The 19,871-nt window shown below is 42.0% G+C and overlaps 1 protein-coding gene across 1 annotated transcript in view; it reads right to left on the reverse strand.

Annotated features, from left to right (window-relative positions):
• Positions 1-8,340, reverse strand: part of DSTN (destrin, actin depolymerizing factor) — a 29,044-nt gene extending 20,704 nt beyond the window's left edge. Inside the window, exon 1 of the mRNA XM_088477586.1 lies at positions 8,160-8,340. Within this exon, the coding sequence (XP_088333712.1) occupies positions 8,160-8,162 (3 nt within the window). The 5' untranslated portion in view covers positions 8,163-8,340. The remainder of the gene's footprint in view (positions 1-8,159) is intronic.
• Positions 8,341-19,871: the final 11,531 nt, after the last annotated feature.

Consider the following 19,871-nt stretch of genomic DNA (forward strand, 5'->3'; position numbering starts at 1 on the left):
TGATTTGATTTCATTTTCTCTTCTGTTCATTCACTTTGCATTTTGTCAGTTGATAAAAATAAACTATTAACACTTCTATTTTTTAAAGCATTCTTACTTTGCAGCATTTTTTCCACACCTGCCTAAAACTTTTGCACAGTACTATACATCCGCAGCATTTTCTGCTCCTCTCCTTTTTATTTTCCACCTCCTCCCCCTTTTAAATATGGACATAAGATGGTCATCAAAAAAAGGGACATGGCCTCATAGGAAAGAGGCATGACAAATCTGATTTGTCCCGAACGATGTTGAAGGGGTGTCCCTTTGTTCCACTATTATCCAGGTGTCACTGCCAAATTCAGTGTGAATCCAATGGCTCCAGGGATTATACTGAATTATGCAGTATAACACTAGCTCTAGATATAGGAGTGTGCTGGTGAAGCTGCATCTGCAGCAGGATTTATCCATCAGAACAGCCATGCACAAGCCTGGAGCCAGCAGTCTAGATCACAAATTAAAGGTATAGAGAGAGTGCTGCTTGTAGTGTATATGCATTGTAAAGTGGTTCCAGTGCTTCCTGTGATCTAATGAAAGTGTTTTCTTTTTGGTATTTTTTGCACAAAAATATATGTGAAATAAAAAGATAATACAGGTTGAGTCTCCCATATCCAAATATTCCGAAATACGGAATATTCCGAATTACGGAATATTTTTAGTATGACTGAGAATGTGAAACCTTTGCTTTCTGATGGTTCAATGTACACAAACTTGTTTTAAAGCACAAATTCATTAAAATACAGTATACAATAACCTTCAGGCTGGGTGTATAAGGTGTATATGAAACATAAATGAATTTCATGTATGTACACAATCTTTTTTTGATGCTCAAAATTATAAAAAATATTGTATAAAATGACCTGCAGGCTGTGTGTATAAGGTGTATATAGAACATAAATGCATTCTGTGTTTAGTTTTGGGTCGTATACCCAAGATATTTCATTATAGTATGCAAATATTCCAAAATACGGAATAATCCGATATCCAAAATACAGTACCCCTGGTCCCAAGCATTTTGGATATGGGAGACACAACCTGTATATATAGTGTAAAACCGTAACAATGTTTTATAAATCGTGAAAGATTGATATACACTCACCCTTTAGAAGTGAGTTATAGATGTTGGACCCAATTTTCACCGTGGTCCAAAATGCAACACTGTAGTGTATATGCAGCAACTATCAGTGGCGGGGAGGTCTGCGTATGTACCCTGCGCTAGCCGCTGAACTCACCGTTAAGGGTACATGAAGTGTGCTGGTTACACCTGGGTCAGGAATGGTTGGCTGTGTTCAGGGCTGCCATCAGAATTTGTGGGGCCCAGTATATATATTTATTCAGACTTATTCCCCTTAACCTCCCCCAGCCCGGTCTGTTGAACGCAAAGTTCCAACAAGCCCTGCAAGCTTCCTTTGCAGAAGCAGATAGCTCCATGTGTAAGGTGTCTGACTACCATGTAACAGGTTATGGGTTTGTGTCCTGAGTGCAGCAGTATTTTGAATGTGTGTGTTAAATAAAGGAGGATATGTCTGAAGGTGCTTGGCCATATAGGGGGAGTGTGTCTGAAGGTGCTTGGCCATGGAGGGGGAGTGTGTCTGAAGGTGTTTGGCCATGGAGGGGGAGTGTGTCTGAAGGTGTTTGGCCATGGAGGGGGAGTGTGTCTGAAGGTGTTTGGCCATGGAGGGGGAGTGTGTCTGAAGGTGCTTGGCCATGGAGGGGGAGTGTGTCTGAAGGTGCTTGGCCATGGAGGGGGAGTGTGTCTGAAGGTGCGTGGCCATGGAGGGGGAGTGTGTCTGAAGGTGCTTGGCCATGGAGGGGGAGTTGGCCAAGAAGAGGAAGCTACAATTGAGAATGATTACAAACAGAAAATTGACAGGTGCCGCCGAACAGCGCCCCTGCCCTGCGGTGCCCATGGCACATGTCTCACCACTCGGTCCTATATATATATATATATATATATATATATACATACCGTGTTTCCCCGATAATAAGACACTGTCTTATTTTTTGGGGGGGTCAAAAAAACTCCATAGGGCTTATTTTCCGGCTAGGGCTTATTTTAATTAACATTGACAGCAATTTCAATAATTCAATGCAATTCTTTACTTACCTTTATTATTTTTCCTCTTTTTCTCTCCTCTCCTCCGCGGCACTGCTGTAAATGACGCTGCCACGCCCGCCAGCTGCCGCGCGCTCACTGTGAGAGAGTGAGACGCTGCAGCTGTGATTGGATGCCACTGTTAAATCTTTAACAGCTGCATCCATTTCATGCTGGGGGGCGGAGCTGGGGACATTTTAGTGTAGTGCAGGCAGGGACCGGACAAAATGGGTATTTTGTTAGGGCTTATTTTCGGGGTAGGGCTCATTTTGGACCGTTTTTCAAAAGTAAGGGTAGGGCTTATTTTCGGGGTAGGTCTTATTATCGGGGAAACACGATATATATATATATATATATATAAAATCAAAAACATTTCTTTTTATATCTCGCTAACATACCGGTATATCACGAGCAGCACCTAACAGGTGGACCTCAGCTAGTAAAGGGCACAAAATACAGATACTAGGATTGGGGTACCTTAGGTGCACTAATATTCGTCTGTAGGAAGAATCTCCACTACAAGGGAGTTTTTATAAAAAAATTTAAAAATGTCAGCTGGTAGCTAACTCATACATCCTTTTTTTGTTGAAAACATCACCCAAAAGTAAAAGCCTTATTACAACAAAGAATCTTATATCTGAATATATTATTCTTGGTATAACAACAGAGGTAAAATTGTTTACATAAAATACAATATAGATAAATACATGAGTAGCATAAAATGACTTTATAACCTGCCCCAATACTAAAGAGATGATGTTATGCACCACCTGCACCCGTACGGGTGTGAGCTCTCATGTGATGGGTGCGGTCTATCAAATCGATAACCCTTTTTGTAGGCTTAAGGGACTTCTTCAGGGGTACAAAACTTCAAATAGAATTGGTCTGAATACACACTCAGCTATGTGGCCCTATTTTCCGTCCCTTAACCTGATGGGATTCTTAAATCGACTCTTAAAGGCCAGACAATTCTTTCAACTCTTCACCATGCGATGGTATATCATATATTCCCAACCAATTGGTAAAGCTGAGTTCTTTTAATACCAATTTATGTTTAAATCTCCCTCAGTAAGCAATAAAAAAATCCCTCTGTTTACAGCCTTTTGAAAAAAAAAACTGAGGGGAGAAACGCGTCAAGGGACTTTATACCTACAACTGCTCTGTTCCTGATATCTACAGTATTGGACTGAAGACCTCTTATATCTGCCGTGATTCAATCCATTTGCAGCTCTTAGAGAAGTAGGATAACAGTCATTTACTGCTGACCTGCACAGTTTTAAAGATCCGGATCGTGCATGTGATCATCACACAGCCTATGGCACTGCAGTGTTTCTGCCTAAACGGCTCTCCAAATTGCCAGCGTGCTCTGTGTCAAGCAATTCACTGCTGGTGTAGGAGATATATTGCGGCCACATTTACCACCTATGCCAATTGCTCCTTGAGATTATGACTGCTGTGGGCGGGTAAGCGGTGAGTGACATATTTTCCAAACCACTATACTCATTGGGTATTGGCCTGTGGGAACAGTGAGACATTTGGAGTTCAACTCATGCGGACTGTTTAAACGCTCAGTCTGACAACTCATAGTCATATTTTATCAACTTCTCTTATAAGTGGGACATTACCCATATTTACTATCATTGCTTTGAAAAGTTAATGGTCTCCAGGGGGATCCTAAGGATCCATTGGACTTAACAGTGCACATTTATGCCTATGATTGACAGATTAGCTTATAAAAGCATCTGTTATTGTGTATTCATTATAAGGAACTGCAGTTCTTATTTTTTAACGTGTTAAATGCATTGTTTCATATTAAACCATAATTAACAGCTCTGGAGTGTAAGTGAATATTTTTTAGTGGTTACAAGCGCAGACATATATTTTCTTGCAACAAAAAAAGAGTGTATGAGGAGTTAGTTATCAGCTGACATTTTTAAAACTCTCCTGTAGTGGAGACTCTTCCTACAGACGAATATTAGCGCACCTATGGTACCCCAATCCATATATATATATATATATATATATATATATATATATATATATATATATCTGTGTGTGTGTAGTGAGGTCCTTCTTTTTCATCGCTTCAGTGTTGTCAAAGTTTGACCAGCATATCCGTCTGCTCTTCACTACTCACATAAGGGTATCAAATAACCCATTCCTATGGTTACCTGCACCACGGTGTCATAGACACACAGAGTAAACTAGAGATGCTATAGCAATAGGAAAATCATGTGTACTGTTTACACACAAAATACTTTCTCAGGTCTAGGTTTTACAGTATCTTAATATCATATACTGCATATAGCCCACTCATATTCACTGCCAATAATTACAGTGCCTTCAGGTGTAACATGTATTTCACTTCCAATGAGCTTAAATATGTCAATTATATTTTCCCCTTCTAAATAAAACAGATCCTTTCTGTTATTCTATGGTGCACCTGTCATTCTGATAAATTATTCATTTTGCAGTATGTTCACCTTAGTAAGTCCCATATCGCATATGCTACATTGCTGTTAGCTACAAATATCTATTATATGTTTTTATTCAAAAATCCACAGTTCACAATTAATTATTACTCTGATTTCTAATGTATTTGGGCCATCCAACAATTGTGTCCATTTTGATTCTATGTAAAAGCAATATCTGGTTGAGTAAACCCAGTTCTCTTCCGGCTTTTACCTGTGATGACCTTGTGTTAGTGATGTGTATTTATGAAAGAAGTACTGACTGTGAAAGACCAGAGCAGCCATATAACTGAGAGCATTCTTCATACACATTTTTATTTTATTCTAAACTAAATGATAACACTAACCACTCGCACATCCTGTCATTGCAGATTTCTGTGTCTGCGAATATATGCAGATAGATTAGGTCAAATACACATAATGAAGGAAACATGGCCTTCTGTGAGCTCTTCAAGATTTGGCCTTATAGACCATATTTTAAGCTCTGTTTATTAATACTTATATAGTTATAACATCACAGGCCTATAGAAAGCATGTTCAATACACACAAAAATGGCAGGTTGCCTTGTCGACATTGTGGTGCCAACATTATGAATTCCGAACATAGAGATCTATGTGCTAAGCCTTGGAGAGAAATAAAGTGGCTGGAGATAAAGTCCCAATCAATCAGCTCCTAACTGTCATTTTTCAAACACAGCCTGTATAGTGATAGCTAGGAGCTGATTGGTTTGTACTTTATCTCTATCCACTTTATCTCTTTCCATGGCTTAGTACAGTGGCGTAACTAGAGTATTTGGAGCCCAGGGCAAATTGAAAAATGGAGCCCCCCGCTATGTGCGCACACCAAAGACGTTCTCAGCTAAAAAATGGGCGTGGTCACTTAAAAATGGGGCTTGTCAACATGACACACACCCCTTTCTCATCACTCTGAACATCCTTTACATTCCATATGCACCTTAATGCAGTACCCCTTATACAGTCCCCCCTATGCAGTGCCCCAGTAGTGGTCCCTCTTATGCAGGCCTCCAGTAGTGCCCCTTATACAGTACCCCCAGTAGTGCCCCCCCTATGCAGTTCCCCTTATATAGTGCCCCCAGTAGTAGTCACCCCTATGCAGTGCCCCTTATATAGTGCCCCCAATAGTAGTCTCCCCTATGCAGTGCCCTATATATAGTACCCCCAGTAGTAGTCCCCCCCTATGCAGTGCCCCCATTAGTGGTCCCCCGATGCAGTTCCCCCAGTAGTAGTCCCCCAAGTAGTGCCCCCAGTAGTGGTCCCCTCCCCCAGTAGTGGTCCCCACCCCTGATGCAGTGCCCCCAGTAGCAGTCCCCAGTAGAGGTCCCCCCCAATGCAGTGCCCCCAGTCGTAGTCCCCCCCAGTAGTAGTCCCCATTAGAGATTCCCCCCGAGTAGTGCCCCCAGTAGTGGCCTCCCCGATGCAGTGCTCCCCAGTAGTAGTCCCCAGTAGAGGTCCCCTCCCGATGCAGTGCCCCCAATAGTAGTCCCCCCAGTAGTAGTCCACCCTCCCCAATGCAATGCCCCCAGTAGTAGTCCCCCCAGTAGTAGTCCCCATTAGAGGTCCCCCCTAGTAGTGCCCCCAGTAGTGGCCCCCCCGATGCAGTGCTCCCCAGTAGTAGTCCCCAGTAGAGGTCCCCTCCTGATACAGTGCCCCCAGTAGTAGTCCCCCCAGTAGTAGTCCCCCCTCCCCATTGCAGTTCCCCCAGTAGTAGTCACACCCGATGCAGTGCCCCCAGTAGTAGTCCCCTTCCCCAATAGTAGTCCCCAGTAGAGGTCTTCTCCCAGTAGTGCCACCAGTAGGTCCCCCCAGATGCAGTGCATATGAAGAGGAACGTTCTTGCCAATGTTATCTCAGTACTGTTCAGTATTTTTTAAGGAATGGACAAATCCAATTAGCTTATTGACAAGAACAGAATCACAGTAGTTTTCATAGACAGATTGTGTTATTGTTTTTGCCATAAATATTATGAAAAGGATATTCTTTAACTGACTTATTATTTACTTTACTTATTATGCTGGGACAAATTTGGATCGTTTGTGGTACATTTCAGAAATTGGTCTAATTAACTGAACTGAGAATACTGTAGTTTTCATTCAGATGTAATACTAATTATAATAATAGAAATAAATAAATGATCAACACAAATTATTCTGGGCATCTGTAGATATTGCAGCATCACATGTTTTACAGTAAAATAAAAGGGGACGTTTGATGAAATGAGGCCTCACAGAGGGATTTGAGGCATAAAGCAGTAGAATTATGCAGTAGGACGGGAGTAGGCAACCTGTGTGGCACTCCAGCTGTTGTGGAACTGCAGATCCCAGCATGTACTGCCAAGGAACTGCTGTTAGGGCATGCTAAAACTGTGCCAGGACATGCTGGGATGTGTAGTTCAACTGCAGATGGAGTGCATAATTTAATGTCACTTTTGTATCCACTTTTTAATGTGTGAAAGTAGCCCTTTACATTAGTAATAATAACTCACTTATTTTGTGTTAATCTAAATACATATAAACTTCTGTATATAATTCAGCAGATATACACATGTAAATAAGCATGACATAGCATACAAGACAGCTTTAATTTTTGGTATAGGTATTAAAATCTAAATAGCTGTTCCAAAGAAATAATAATAAAAAATAATAATAGTGACAGGAACACTTGTTGCTATAAGACAGTACTGCTTTGTAAGGATGTTTCTTTTCTCTTTACTTTTCAGCTACTGAACATTTAAAGTAAGTTTAAAGTAACGTGTTTATTTCATAAAATTGATAAATATACAGTACACATAGCACTTTTGTTTACGGTAGGCCTCAATGTAATATTCATATAAAAAAAATACATGATAAACATATTCTTATGGATGATAGATCTACATCCCTAATGAAATAAGAAACTGTATGAAAATGAAATGATAGGACTATAAATTATTTCCATTTTAAATAAATTTACATTTAATAAATTTTTACATCAGCACATTTACAATCTGTTTTCCTTAAGTTTTAGAAAAATTATCCTATTAAAACAGATCAATAAGTCTACAGTATGTTATTATTTAATCTGCCTAATCAGGAAACTGTACACAGTTACTAGTTTATATATATATATATATATATATATATATATATATGTATACACACACATATATATATATATATATATATATATATACAGTATATATACACATATATATATATATATATATATATATATACACACACACACATATATATATATGTATATTAAAAAATACAATTAACTTATTCAACAAATCCAGAAAATAAGTTTTATTTTATTAAATCTAAATACTACCTATTATTTACTACTTGAAGGATAACTAAACATTAGTTAGAATATTTTATTTACTTTTCTCAATTTATGGCTCTTCATCTTTGAGAAGAAATTCTTAGTTTTCAAATAAGAAATGCATATAAGAAACTTGCAGTTAATATTGAAGAATTAGAAATCATATGCACAGGTAAGTGTGGGTTACAGAAGTAGACAATATTTGATGTTGTATTTATTATATAACTACTTACCATTTCTCCTAGTGCCGTAGGTTGCAGTTCAGAGGAAGCTCGCAGACAGTCTCAGATGAAGTTGTAAGTAAATGGAGATGTGAGGCTGTCCTTTGTGTGTGCACCTGCCACCTGCTGATACTGAGCTGTGACTATGTAATACGTCTTACGTTCTTACAGGTGAAGTGCTCTGAAGGGGCAGAGAATACTAGCGACGACAGTCCATTCTGGTGCTTACTGTAGCTCTTAGTCACACAGCGGTGGCAATGGCTTACAGGCTATTCAAAACAAAGGAGGCGGATCAGGACAGTGGAGTGCAAAGGACAATTATGTATTATTTCTCTCTGATGTTTGATGGCTTTTTTTGACAATTGATAGATCCTTTAATATTTTTGTTATTTAGAGCTATTATTAACTCGAGTAACCAAGATGATGTTACTGATGTTGGTTTTTAAAGATGTTTTCAATTGTAGCTACTGCAAAGTCAATAAGTTTTAGGCATCTGTTTTTAAAAAAAAAGATATATAGGACATTTTTAGAGGCTGTTCAAAAAGAAACTTTATTTTTACATTTTATATGTAACAATATGCAACAATGTTTTTTACAACTTTTTAGGGGTCTATGTACTCAGCCTTGGAGAAAGATAAAGTGGACGGAGATAAAGTACCAACCAATCAGCTCCTAACTGTCATTACAGGATGTGTTTGAAAAATGACAGGAGCACTGGCATCACTTATATTTATAAACTGTATTCATAGTAAATTAAATAATTTATGTAATTATCTTCCCATACCCAGTATGCTGCAACCAACTATATTATTTACAGATTGTTATTAAAGAAGCAGGCACTAATAACAAAGGTGGGGGCGGCTTTATATGAAATTGCTGGTAATAACATTAATACATGCAGAAATGAATATATGCAGAAATACTGGATTATGTTTGCTCTGCCCCATGCCAATGTGATGTTTATATTGTAACATTGTTATTTTCCATAAAGCTAATGATCATGGGGCAGCATTTTAGTTTGCCCAACACTAGTCTTCCTTTCTGTAAGTACTAAAGGCCACGGCAGGAATACATGCAGAGCCTAAAGTGCCTAATAACAGAGAACATTCAGCTTAGATCAGTGGTTCTCAAACTCAGTCCTCAGGACCCCACACAGTTCAAGTTTTCCAGGTCACCCAGCAGGTGCACAGGTGTATTCATTAATCACTGACACATTATAAAAGATCCACAGGTAGAGCTAATGATTTCATTTGTGTTTCTGTGAGGAGACCTGGAAAACATGCACTGGTTGAGGTCCTGAGGACTGAGGGCCTGACTCAGAGCCGGACGCAATCAGCCGTTCACTCGTACGCATTCGATTGTTTTAAACCACGCATGCGTCCGGTTCTCATTGCGCATGTGCGGCCGGATCATTGTGGTCATTTTTCGTTTGCTCGTATACACAGCGAACAGAAAGTTTTTTTCATATGCAAATTCCATAAACCCAACTGTTTAAAAAAAACAAAAAACATTGATTGACCTTGTAAGCTAATGTTTGAGTCAATAAATGAGATTTGTTTAAATAAACAGCTTTTATTAACAAAATAAAATAACATAAAAAATTAATTTAGCAAAAAAACAATTAAATTGTCCATTGAGACCAGCAGCTGGACCAAATGGCCCCTCATCGCCATTATTTGGCCCAAAATCGCCTGATCCTGCCTCCTTGGGTCTGTTGAAAGACAAATATGTGTTTTAATTAAATGTGATTTTTTTAAATAAAACATAAAAGAAAAACAGTATGAGTTACACTTAAAAAAAGTTTACATACCATGCTAATTTTTGTGCTAAAATATAGTGGTAACATGAATTTGCCTAAATTACCAATTGGCACAAAAAAAACTTAACAAAACATGAACATGAGAATAGTGGTTTGAACAATCACTTTGGGATCTTAAATAATCTTTACACAATTTGTATATTGATTTTAGTGTAGAAATTTACAAAAGCACAATGAAACTTGTATTTGGCTCTGGCATATGTGGTTATTGTAAAGTTTATTTTGTTATGAAACATGAATAAATTTGGCCAAAATTTAGGAAAACAAACTCCAAAAAACTTAAAAAAAACCCCCAAAAAACGATTTAAAAACAAAAAATTACAGATTAAATTTTAGCCAAAATTTTTCAAAAATTAGCACCCAAAAAAACAACAAAAAACTTTAACCCAAAATAACAAAAAAAAATGGACTGCCCTTAGATTGTAAGCAGGGATACCACAGTGTATGCATATAGGGCACATTTTAACACAATAATTGCAAACATTAAATGCAAAATACCTGCACGTTCAGGGCCAGGTTGGCCCAGATCCTCTTCCTCCAAAGAAGTGGGCCAGTGGATGGCCGAAGAAGGTGGGGAAATGTCCGGGGGGGATAAAGGGGAGGGAGTGCATCAGGGGAGGGTGTGGGAATGTGGATGGGTAGGACAGTCAGGGCTGCCATCAGAAATTGCGGGGCCCGGTACTGACAAGATAGGCAGGACCCCCCGGGGGTGGAGGGGGGCAGAGGTGGGCGGAGCTACACTGAGGGGATCAATTTGTTGCCTTTAAGAATTCACAAACTTTGCGCTGTGGTTGGTGTTAGATTGACATGCTAATATATATATATTGCACTGAAAAGGCTGAATCTACAGAAAAAGCTAGAAGGGTAGAACACAGGACAGGGAAGGCTAGCTGGACGGGGGGGAGGCACAGTGTATGGAAGGCTGGCTGACTAGGGGGCACAGGGAAGGCTGGCTGGACTAGGGTGGGAGGCACAGGGCAGAGAAGGCTGACTGGACTGGGGGGGACTGGGCAGAGGGCTGGCTGACTAGGGAGGCATGGAAGGCTGACTGAACTAGGGGGGGGGAGGTACAGGGCAGGGAAGGCTGGCTGATAATGGGGGAGACAGGGAAGGATGGCTGGACTAGGGGGCAGACAGTGAAGTCTGACTGGGGGGACAGGAAAGGCTGGCTTAACTAGTGGGTAGAAGACTTGCTGACTAGGGAAGTATAGGGAAGGCTGGCTGTCTAGGGAGAAAGCACAGGGCAGCAAAGGCTGTAACAGAGGAGGGGGGGGCAAGGCAGAGAAGGCTGTCTTGAAACAGCGGATGGACAGGGAAGGCTGGCTGCAACTGAGGGGAGAGCACATGGCAAGGTGAGGGAGTACCTGTTTTTCATGAACTTTTCTGCTGGCTGCGCTGGTGCAGCCAGCCAGGTACATTTAGCGCTGACTGCTTTTCAGAGATGGGGACCCGGGTGGCAGCGGTGCTGCAACGGCAGCCAGGAGCATCAGTCCAGGAGAGCTTCTAAACAGCTCTGACGGCATTTCAAAAGCCGGCCGCGAGACAATCACAGCTCCCGGACCAGCAGCCAATCAGGAGCAGCCGCTCCTGATTGGTTGCCGTTCCGCGATCGCAGGCTGGTTCGTGGCCGCAGGCGTTGAATGTATGTAGTTCCATGAACTCGCCTTGCATCCCCTGTCTGCCAGTGTGTGTAGCACCGCTGCAACCCAGGCCCCCCTCTCTATCTCTTTCCTCCGGGCCCGGGACTTGAGGCCCGGCGGTCCCCCCCTGATGGCGGCCCTAAGGACAGGGGAGGGAGGGGTTATTTGGATTTGGGGAGCAGGAGAGGGAGGGGAAATAGGGATGTCCAGGTCAGGGGAGGGTGGAGAAATTTGGGAGGAGTGGGCAGGAGAGGAGATGGTGGGAGTTGGGGAGAGGGGTCGGGCAGGCCTCCGTCTCCTTCTATGGATCCGCTCCTGACCTAAATGATGTATAGTTTGTAATATTAGCAAATATGTATACCAAAAAACATTTAAAATGTAAAACATTAACCCAAAAGAAAATATTAATTAAAAAAAAACATTAACAAGGTCTCATTTAGCCCGAAAAAAACGCATACTGCACACATGCACACCCATTAATGCAAATTTACATTAGCAAAGACAAAAAGTAACAACAGATTGTCATAGTTATATAAACATTCAAATATCCACTTACGCCGACGGATCCTCATCCGAAGATGCGCAAGCAGGTGTGGGGACCGGCGGCGTAAATCTGACCACCGGCGCTCTAATTGGCCGATGGTCCTCCGAAATCCCACCTCCGCGTACGCCCGGCACTTGCGTTGGTTGGTGATGGGGGGCGGCATGTCAGTAATTTGGCGATCCAGCACTTCAGTGAGCATCAGCAGCTCACACCGTGTAAAAGCACTGGCTCTCATGATGGCAATGGTTTTTTTTTTACAGAAATCAGTTTTATTACAGGGACCCCTAAATTTTGATTGGCTAATGTACTTTCATAAATAACATGAAGAATTCTATTGGTTAATGTGTGAGTCATGTGAACAACCCCTAAAAATATATTGTGACTTATGATTGGCTTGCTGCATTTGGATGCGTTAGCAACAAGCCGGAAATAAAACAATTTCTAAATTATAAACCAAAATAAAAGCTATTACAAAATCAAACAAACAGCCTTTGGATTAAAAAAAACAAGTTTGCCGTTAAAAGCAGATGGATTCTACGGACCAAAATGAACACAAAACAAACAATAAAGTTTATTGACATTCAAAAAAGAAACAAGATTGAAAACTTTCGACCAACAATTAAGTAAATTAAGGTAATGATTGGCACCAATCGATTCACGGATGTTTGACGAAGGAGAAACAAGGCAATCGACAAAGGACAGGCCTACTTCCGGTCGCACTTGTGCGAGCCAACACTTCATCCAAAAACGAGTAGTGCGCTCGCTATTTCGGACGCTCGTTAGCTAGAGGAGGGGTTGTGGAAATATGGGGCGGAAGACTCGCTACGAGCGACCACACGTGCGAGCGCTAGGTTTGACATTTGGACGGTCGTACCTACTGCGGGCGAACGGCTGATTGCGTCCGGCTCTGAATCAGGCCCTGAGTTTGAGAACCTGTGGCTTACATCATAAACCAAAAGGACTGCAAAGAGTACCAAGCAGTATATTTACTAAAGGTCGATCAAAATTGATTAAAGTTGACTTTCAGTAAATATACCCACGAAGGTCTTAAACTTTCCTCCTTCTCTACATACAGATGTGTCCTCATACACTGTGGCTCTAGGTGCGCTGAATAGCCAGGATTCTTGCGATTTAGACATGGTGAGCATCCTATTTTTAAAGGTTGTGTCTTATTTGCAATGCTAAAAACTGCAAGTAGCAACAGAACTACATTACTAGCATACACTGACTATTGGGGCTTGCGGTACTTTTACATCTGTGTGCGACTAAGTCACATACTGTATCTGTGTAAAAAGGGTTCCAATACAAGCGGCCATTCCTCAAGCCAGCCTCCATTATGCGAATCTGAGACTCTGTAAATGTGTTGTACTAATTTCTGACATCTTTGGTACACTGTAGGCGGCTTTGTATACAGCTACTGTACAGAAACAGTATTTAGTGAACTGTTCACTGTGACTGCACTACCTGCGTCTGAGTGTCCCAGTGGCGCCAGCCATTATGCGCTGTATGGCATAAAGACGCTAGGTATATGAGGACATATATGTACAGGATCTCATTAAGACTTTGATGCAGTTTGTCCTCTGAACATACGCGTAACAATTATGTCCCATAAATAGCTATACTAAAATGTTTGTGTTGTGTTGCCTGTATCTCAAGATATAATTTTACACTGAAATTTGGTTCTCTGTGATTGAAATGTGACATTGTTATGATTTTATGAGTTGAGCACAGAATTTAATTAGATATATGCATCATTATGACACTGCATGGTCTCTTTGCGGACGCAGATTATTATAAACCTAAATAAAGTAAAGGCCCCCATACATCAGCAATTGATTGCAGCAATTTGCAGTCGATTGTGTATAAAAATCTTTCCCTTTTTCAATCGATAGTGGCAATTCTGCAATCGATTGAAAAAGGGAAAGATTTTTATACACAATCGATTGCAAATTGCACAATTGCTGTAATCAATCTCTGATGTATGGGGGCCTTTATACTACATTACTTGTTGGACAGTGGAGATGTAGTCATGTAGTTATTATTCCGGCTGTCGGGATGTCAGAATCCCAGCGCTGATATGCCAACTGCCGTATCCCCACAGTAAGTATTGGGGTTAGGGGGAGGGTTAGGCACTAGGGGGAGAGTAAGGGTTAGGCACTAGGGGGGCAGGGTTATGTTTAGGCTGCAGGGGAGGGAGATTAGCTTTAGCCACTGGGAGTGAGGGTTAGGGTTAGGCTACAGGGAAAGAGGGTTAGGGGAAGGAGAGTATACTTACCTCCTTCTGTTGGGATTATGACCCTGTCGGCATCCTGTACCCATCCCGGACAGTGATAGGGAAAATAAATGCAAATAAAGTCATTCAGAACATCATTCATACACCACAAAAAGTGCAGACTAGCAATGTATTTCTATTTGCATAAATGTCCCTAGCTAACTGCCTCCCACATAGCTGAGAGCTCCCCCATAGTGTAGTATGGCTTTATTACAGAATTTGGAAGTACACCATAGAATCGGGTTGGGTACGGGATCTCGTATTACCATTTGCTGTGTACTTTAGGACCACACATTTGGTAATTTGAACTTTTCAGTTTGCCTTGTACGGCTGCTTGATGAAGCCTCATTAATGCATTAAATGATTCACGAGAAATAGGGGACACAGGGACTATCTTTATTACATGTGTAATTATTGTGTGTAGATTTATTTTTTCACATTTTTCAGGTTTTTTTCCTATTCACATTTTTCAGTTACCGATATTTTCTTGAAAGGTGCAAAAATCTGAGACCTGATCTCTCCCATACCAGGGATATGTAACTAAACATAAGTGCTAAAAAGGGGCCTGTCATCAAATCATGCAGACATTTGGTTTCTTGAAGATGCTGCCATGTGTTGCACTTAGTCTATAAACTTCCCTGTATAAATATTATAAATTACCTCAAAAATAGTTTATGTGGAATCACAAGACAGCAGTTGCAGTGCTGGTTCTGCAGTTTTGCACTTTGTAAATGACTCTTATATACAGTATAACAATGTAATGTACAGATAATTCCTCCCATCTCTGTCTGAGACTTAAACATTCTGGTGCTTAAGCTGCAGATCTATTTGTCTGCTGTGTCTCTAGGGATGACTTATCCAACTACGTAATGTCATTAACATTTCATGAGTTATTGGAGAGTGTTTTCTTTCTAGTTGCTACAATGCAAGGGGTCTGGACACAAGAGAACACAAGCAAGTACAATGCAAACAAAGGGGAGACTTTTAAGAACATCTTTTGGAATATACTGTACAATATTACACTGGCTTTATGCTGCTCATGAACCAATTGCCACTAATGTGTTTACATGTTCACTCGGTGATGTGAGTAACTTTTACTGACACAAGCGACTGATCCATAAACGAAGGTTTATGAACTAAAGTGAACTGCCCAGCACCGTATTACATGGCACCATGTGTGTGTGTGTGTTGTGTTTTATACACATATATATAATATTATATATATATATATATATTTATATTTATGAATCTCTCTCTCAGTGTGTGAGTATATATATATACTCACACACATGCGCTAAACTAACCTCCTGAGTTGTAGTGAGGGGATAGGTACGCGATGCAGGCGCTCGGTATCCCGGCTGTCAAAATCTCGACGCCAACATCCTGATATTGTTAGGACACTGACAACTGTCAGTCAGTATCCTAACCCTCCCCCTCTCCCTACCCCTAACCTTCCCCCCTCTAGTGCATAACCCTAACACTCTCCCTTAGAGCCTAACCTTGATCCTCCCCCTAGTGCCTAACCCCTAACCCTCTCCCTAATCCCAGTACATACCATCGGGATATTGGCGATTGGATTGCCGGTGCCGGGATTCTGACAGGTGTTGGGATTCCCGCACCGGCATTTCAAGCACTGGCAACCCAACTATCGGTATTATAACTACATCCTGTAGTGAGCGGGTGGGATACAGGAGGCCATTGTGTTGTACCATCCTCAGGGGCCTATTCATCATTACTAAACTTTCCCTGGAGGTAATTAGGTTTAGAACTGGCATGGAGTTCTACCTAATTACCAGAGGAATTCATCATTCCTCCTCCCTATAACTATCTATTCCGAAAAGCTGTCATTTTTGCGATAACAGCTTTTCAGAAATAGATCGTTATCCCTATCTACACTAACTTATCGCAGCTGGAAGCAGTGCTGCGCATGCGCTGTTAAATTCGTTAACCCAGCGCATGAACGGCACTGCCTACACATGCAGTAAGTTTGTGTCCGCCCCCTCCGCTCACCTGCCCCCCTCCCTCCCACTCTCCTCCCCCCCTTCAACACTTACCTGTCTGCGCAGCAGCATCCGGCTCCGTCTTGCTGGTCTGTCATGTGGTCTCCCAGCACACCACAGTACAGATTAGAAAAAAAAAAAGTTTTTTTTTTTTCTCTAATCTTTATTGTGTTCTGCTGGGAGAACACAGTGTCCGACCAGCCTCCGGAGCCAGAGGACGGACCAGAGCGCCGGAGGAAGACGCCGGGGGACCTGTCCAGCTGGAAGCAGGTAAGTTTCACCTGCTATTCGCCACCTCACAGTGGCGGATAGTACCTCCATTGGAATTTGATGAATACCATAATTTCCACATACCCATACTAATGTATAGGGAGTGTGGAAATTAACGCAGGGGGACTTAGCAAGGAGATATTAGTGATATTTCCTGTGCTAAGTGGCTTCATGAATACTAAAATAACATTATTTAAGGAAAATGTCCTTAAAAATTTTAATTTAGTGTTGATGAATAGGCCCCACAGTCACTTACCAATTGTGCTATTAAAGTGCGACATGGAGAAAGTAGACAGTTCCGCAGTGACAAAGGAGAAAAATCCTATTCAGTATAAGATGTTGCTCCTCTTCCATGAAACTGTCCCACTACTTCACTTACATCAGCTCTCCAGCTTTTTGTCTCAATGATACACAGAGCAGCAGTAGAAAGTCACTATTAGTTTCTGCCCTGCTAGATGCAAAAACAGTTGATATCAAAGCAACTCAGTGTATACAGCTTGGCATCAATGTAATATCTGTAATTATCATTTGACAATATTTGTTTTTAATATTTTAGTCTAAGTATTTATGTGCGTTTATGTGTAAGATAAAAAGGGTGCAGTATTACTTTCTACATCAGCAGTGTGGGTAAGCCATCTCTTCTTATAGTGAGTTATAATATACAGGTGGAGCAGGGTTTATTTTAGATCAAGCTCCAATTATACAGTTCATAGATTGTGATTTCCACTTATTCCCATGGCACCCTTACTTATTAGGGCTTCGTGTGTGGCCAGACATAAGGTTGGTAATGAGTCAATTCTCACTTCTCAGATCATTTCCCTATTGATAATTTGGAGTTAGTTCACTGTATCTACAATTCTACATCAATTGTTATATTTTTTTCCTCATGACATAAACATATATATATTACGGGGTTGAGTATGGGTGCCGGCGGTCAGAATCCCAACACCAGAAAGTATACTAGCCCTTCATGGTGTCACAAGGTGGGTACGGGAGGCAGCGTCGTAGCTAGACGGCAGTGCGCCCTGTGCAGCACTGCCGTCCCTCTCCGCCCCCTCCTCCCCCCCCTGAGCTCTTACCCTAACTTCCGAGGGGAGGAGGGAGGGCGGGATCTTGCGCCAACTTTCAGTGACCCCTGTCCGGCGCGCACCACTGCCGGAGGTCTCAATCTGCAGACCTCCGGCACAAAGAAGTATGTGGCCGGTGCCGCTGGAGGATGGCGCCCGGTGCACATGACCCCTCAGCCCCCCCTAGTTACGGCCCTGACGGGAGGTGCAGGCCACACCCGGATGTCACCAGCCGAGGGGTGACACCAAAGTGCTGGCTCTCCCTCAGTGATAAGAGCCGGCACTAGCACAGTGAGGGAGCCAGCACTTGACACAGGCAGCCTGCTCCCCCGGTGTGACCACGCCCCCACCCAGGAGGTCATGTCCATAACCACGAGGTCACACCCCTTTATTTGCCGGCGAGTGGCTGAGTACAAGCTCCCCGCCGCTGCCCGAACCAGGTGCAAAGAGAGGTAGGGACGCCACTGCTAACCCTAACCCCTAATTCTCCCCCTAACCCTAACCCACCTTTCCTGCAGCTTAATCCTAACCCTCCCCCCACAGCCTAACCCTAACCTTCCCCCTGCAGCCTAATTCTCTCCTCCCCTCTGCAGTTTAACCCTAACTCCTAGTGTCTAACCCTACACCTAACCCTAATACTTACCGTCAGGATTCCGGCTGTCGGGATTCTGGCGCCGGGATTCTGATTGCTGTTGGGATTTTGGCGTGCCAGCATCCCAACTACATCTCAAAATAAATGATATGAAATATAAAGCGTTATGTCACATTTTAAATATTTATAGCAAAATTTTGTAGGTATCAGATTAATGCATCTAATTATGAGTTCCGTGTATCCACGGTTACTAAGTAAGGAACATTTCCACCTTGGGAAGATGTACTGAGCTGCCTCATTCTGTCCCTTGTAGATGGTAGGTAGTACGAGTATGAACCTGAGAAATGCCTGGTCCTGACTATACTGTTCTTCTGAGTACACTACACGTAGCACAAACATTTGTATATTTTAGGGGAAGATTTATCAAACAAGGACAAGTATAGATGACTTCCATAGTGACCAATGAGAATCTAGCTATAATTTATGTAATACATCATCAATGCGTCCACATTTGCGGCTGACTTGCGTTCCACACTGAATCAAACCCTCTATATTTGTTGCTGAAGCTGTGGATCTACTTATCTATTGTGTCTCCATGGATGACTTAGCTAACTATGTAATGGTTACATGATTAACATTTCATGAGTTACTGGAGAGTGTTGTCTCTCTAGTTGCTAAATGCAATGGGTGGGAACACAGGAGAACACAACTAATTACAATGCATGCTACAAAGGGAGACTTTAAGAACATCTTTTGGAATATCCTGCACAATATTACACTGACTTTATGCTTCTCAATAATCATTTGCTACTAATCACTCAGGCTACTATTTATCAAGCAGTGAAAATGTGTGGGGAAGTGGACCAGTGGAGAAGTTGCTCATAGCAACCAATCAGCACCTACCTATAATTTATAGACTGTACTTGATAAATGCTACTTCAAAGCTGATTGGTTGCTATAGGCAACTTCTCCACTGGTTCACTTCTCCACACTTTTCACTGCTTGATAAATAGACCCCTATGTAATATGAGTAACTAATGCTTACACGTGACTAATCAATACATTAAAGTGAACTGAAATGCCCAGCAGGGATGTTTTGAGTGGAGAGGGCCTGTGTGCAGACTCAGTACAGGCCCCCTCCTCTCTGGCAGCACAGTAGATTCTGGCGTCATGCCAATATCATACCTCCCAACATGACCCTCTCCAGGAGGGACACAATGCTCTGGTCCTGTACTTCCCTGGTAAGAGTTGGGGCTGCAGCGCAGTTCAAAATTCAGATAGGGGAGTCACACCAACTGTCATTTCACACGCTGCCCAACATCACTGGCTGGGACTCACTGGCAGTTGGTGCGACTCCCCTATTTGAATTTTGGACTGTGCTGCAGCCCCACCTCTGGAGCCTCCACCAATCATAACTTATCAGGGAAGTCCAGGACCAGAGCATTGTGTCCCTCCTGGAGAAGGTCATGTTGGGAGGTATGCAATATCTACTGTGTATGCGCGGGTCCTTGGGAAAATGG

Source organism: Taudactylus pleione, unplaced genomic scaffold, assembly GCF_031769625.1.
Source record: "Taudactylus pleione unplaced genomic scaffold, aTauple2 ptg000201l, whole genome shotgun sequence".
NCBI lineage: Eukaryota > Metazoa > Chordata > Amphibia > Anura > Myobatrachidae > Taudactylus > Taudactylus pleione.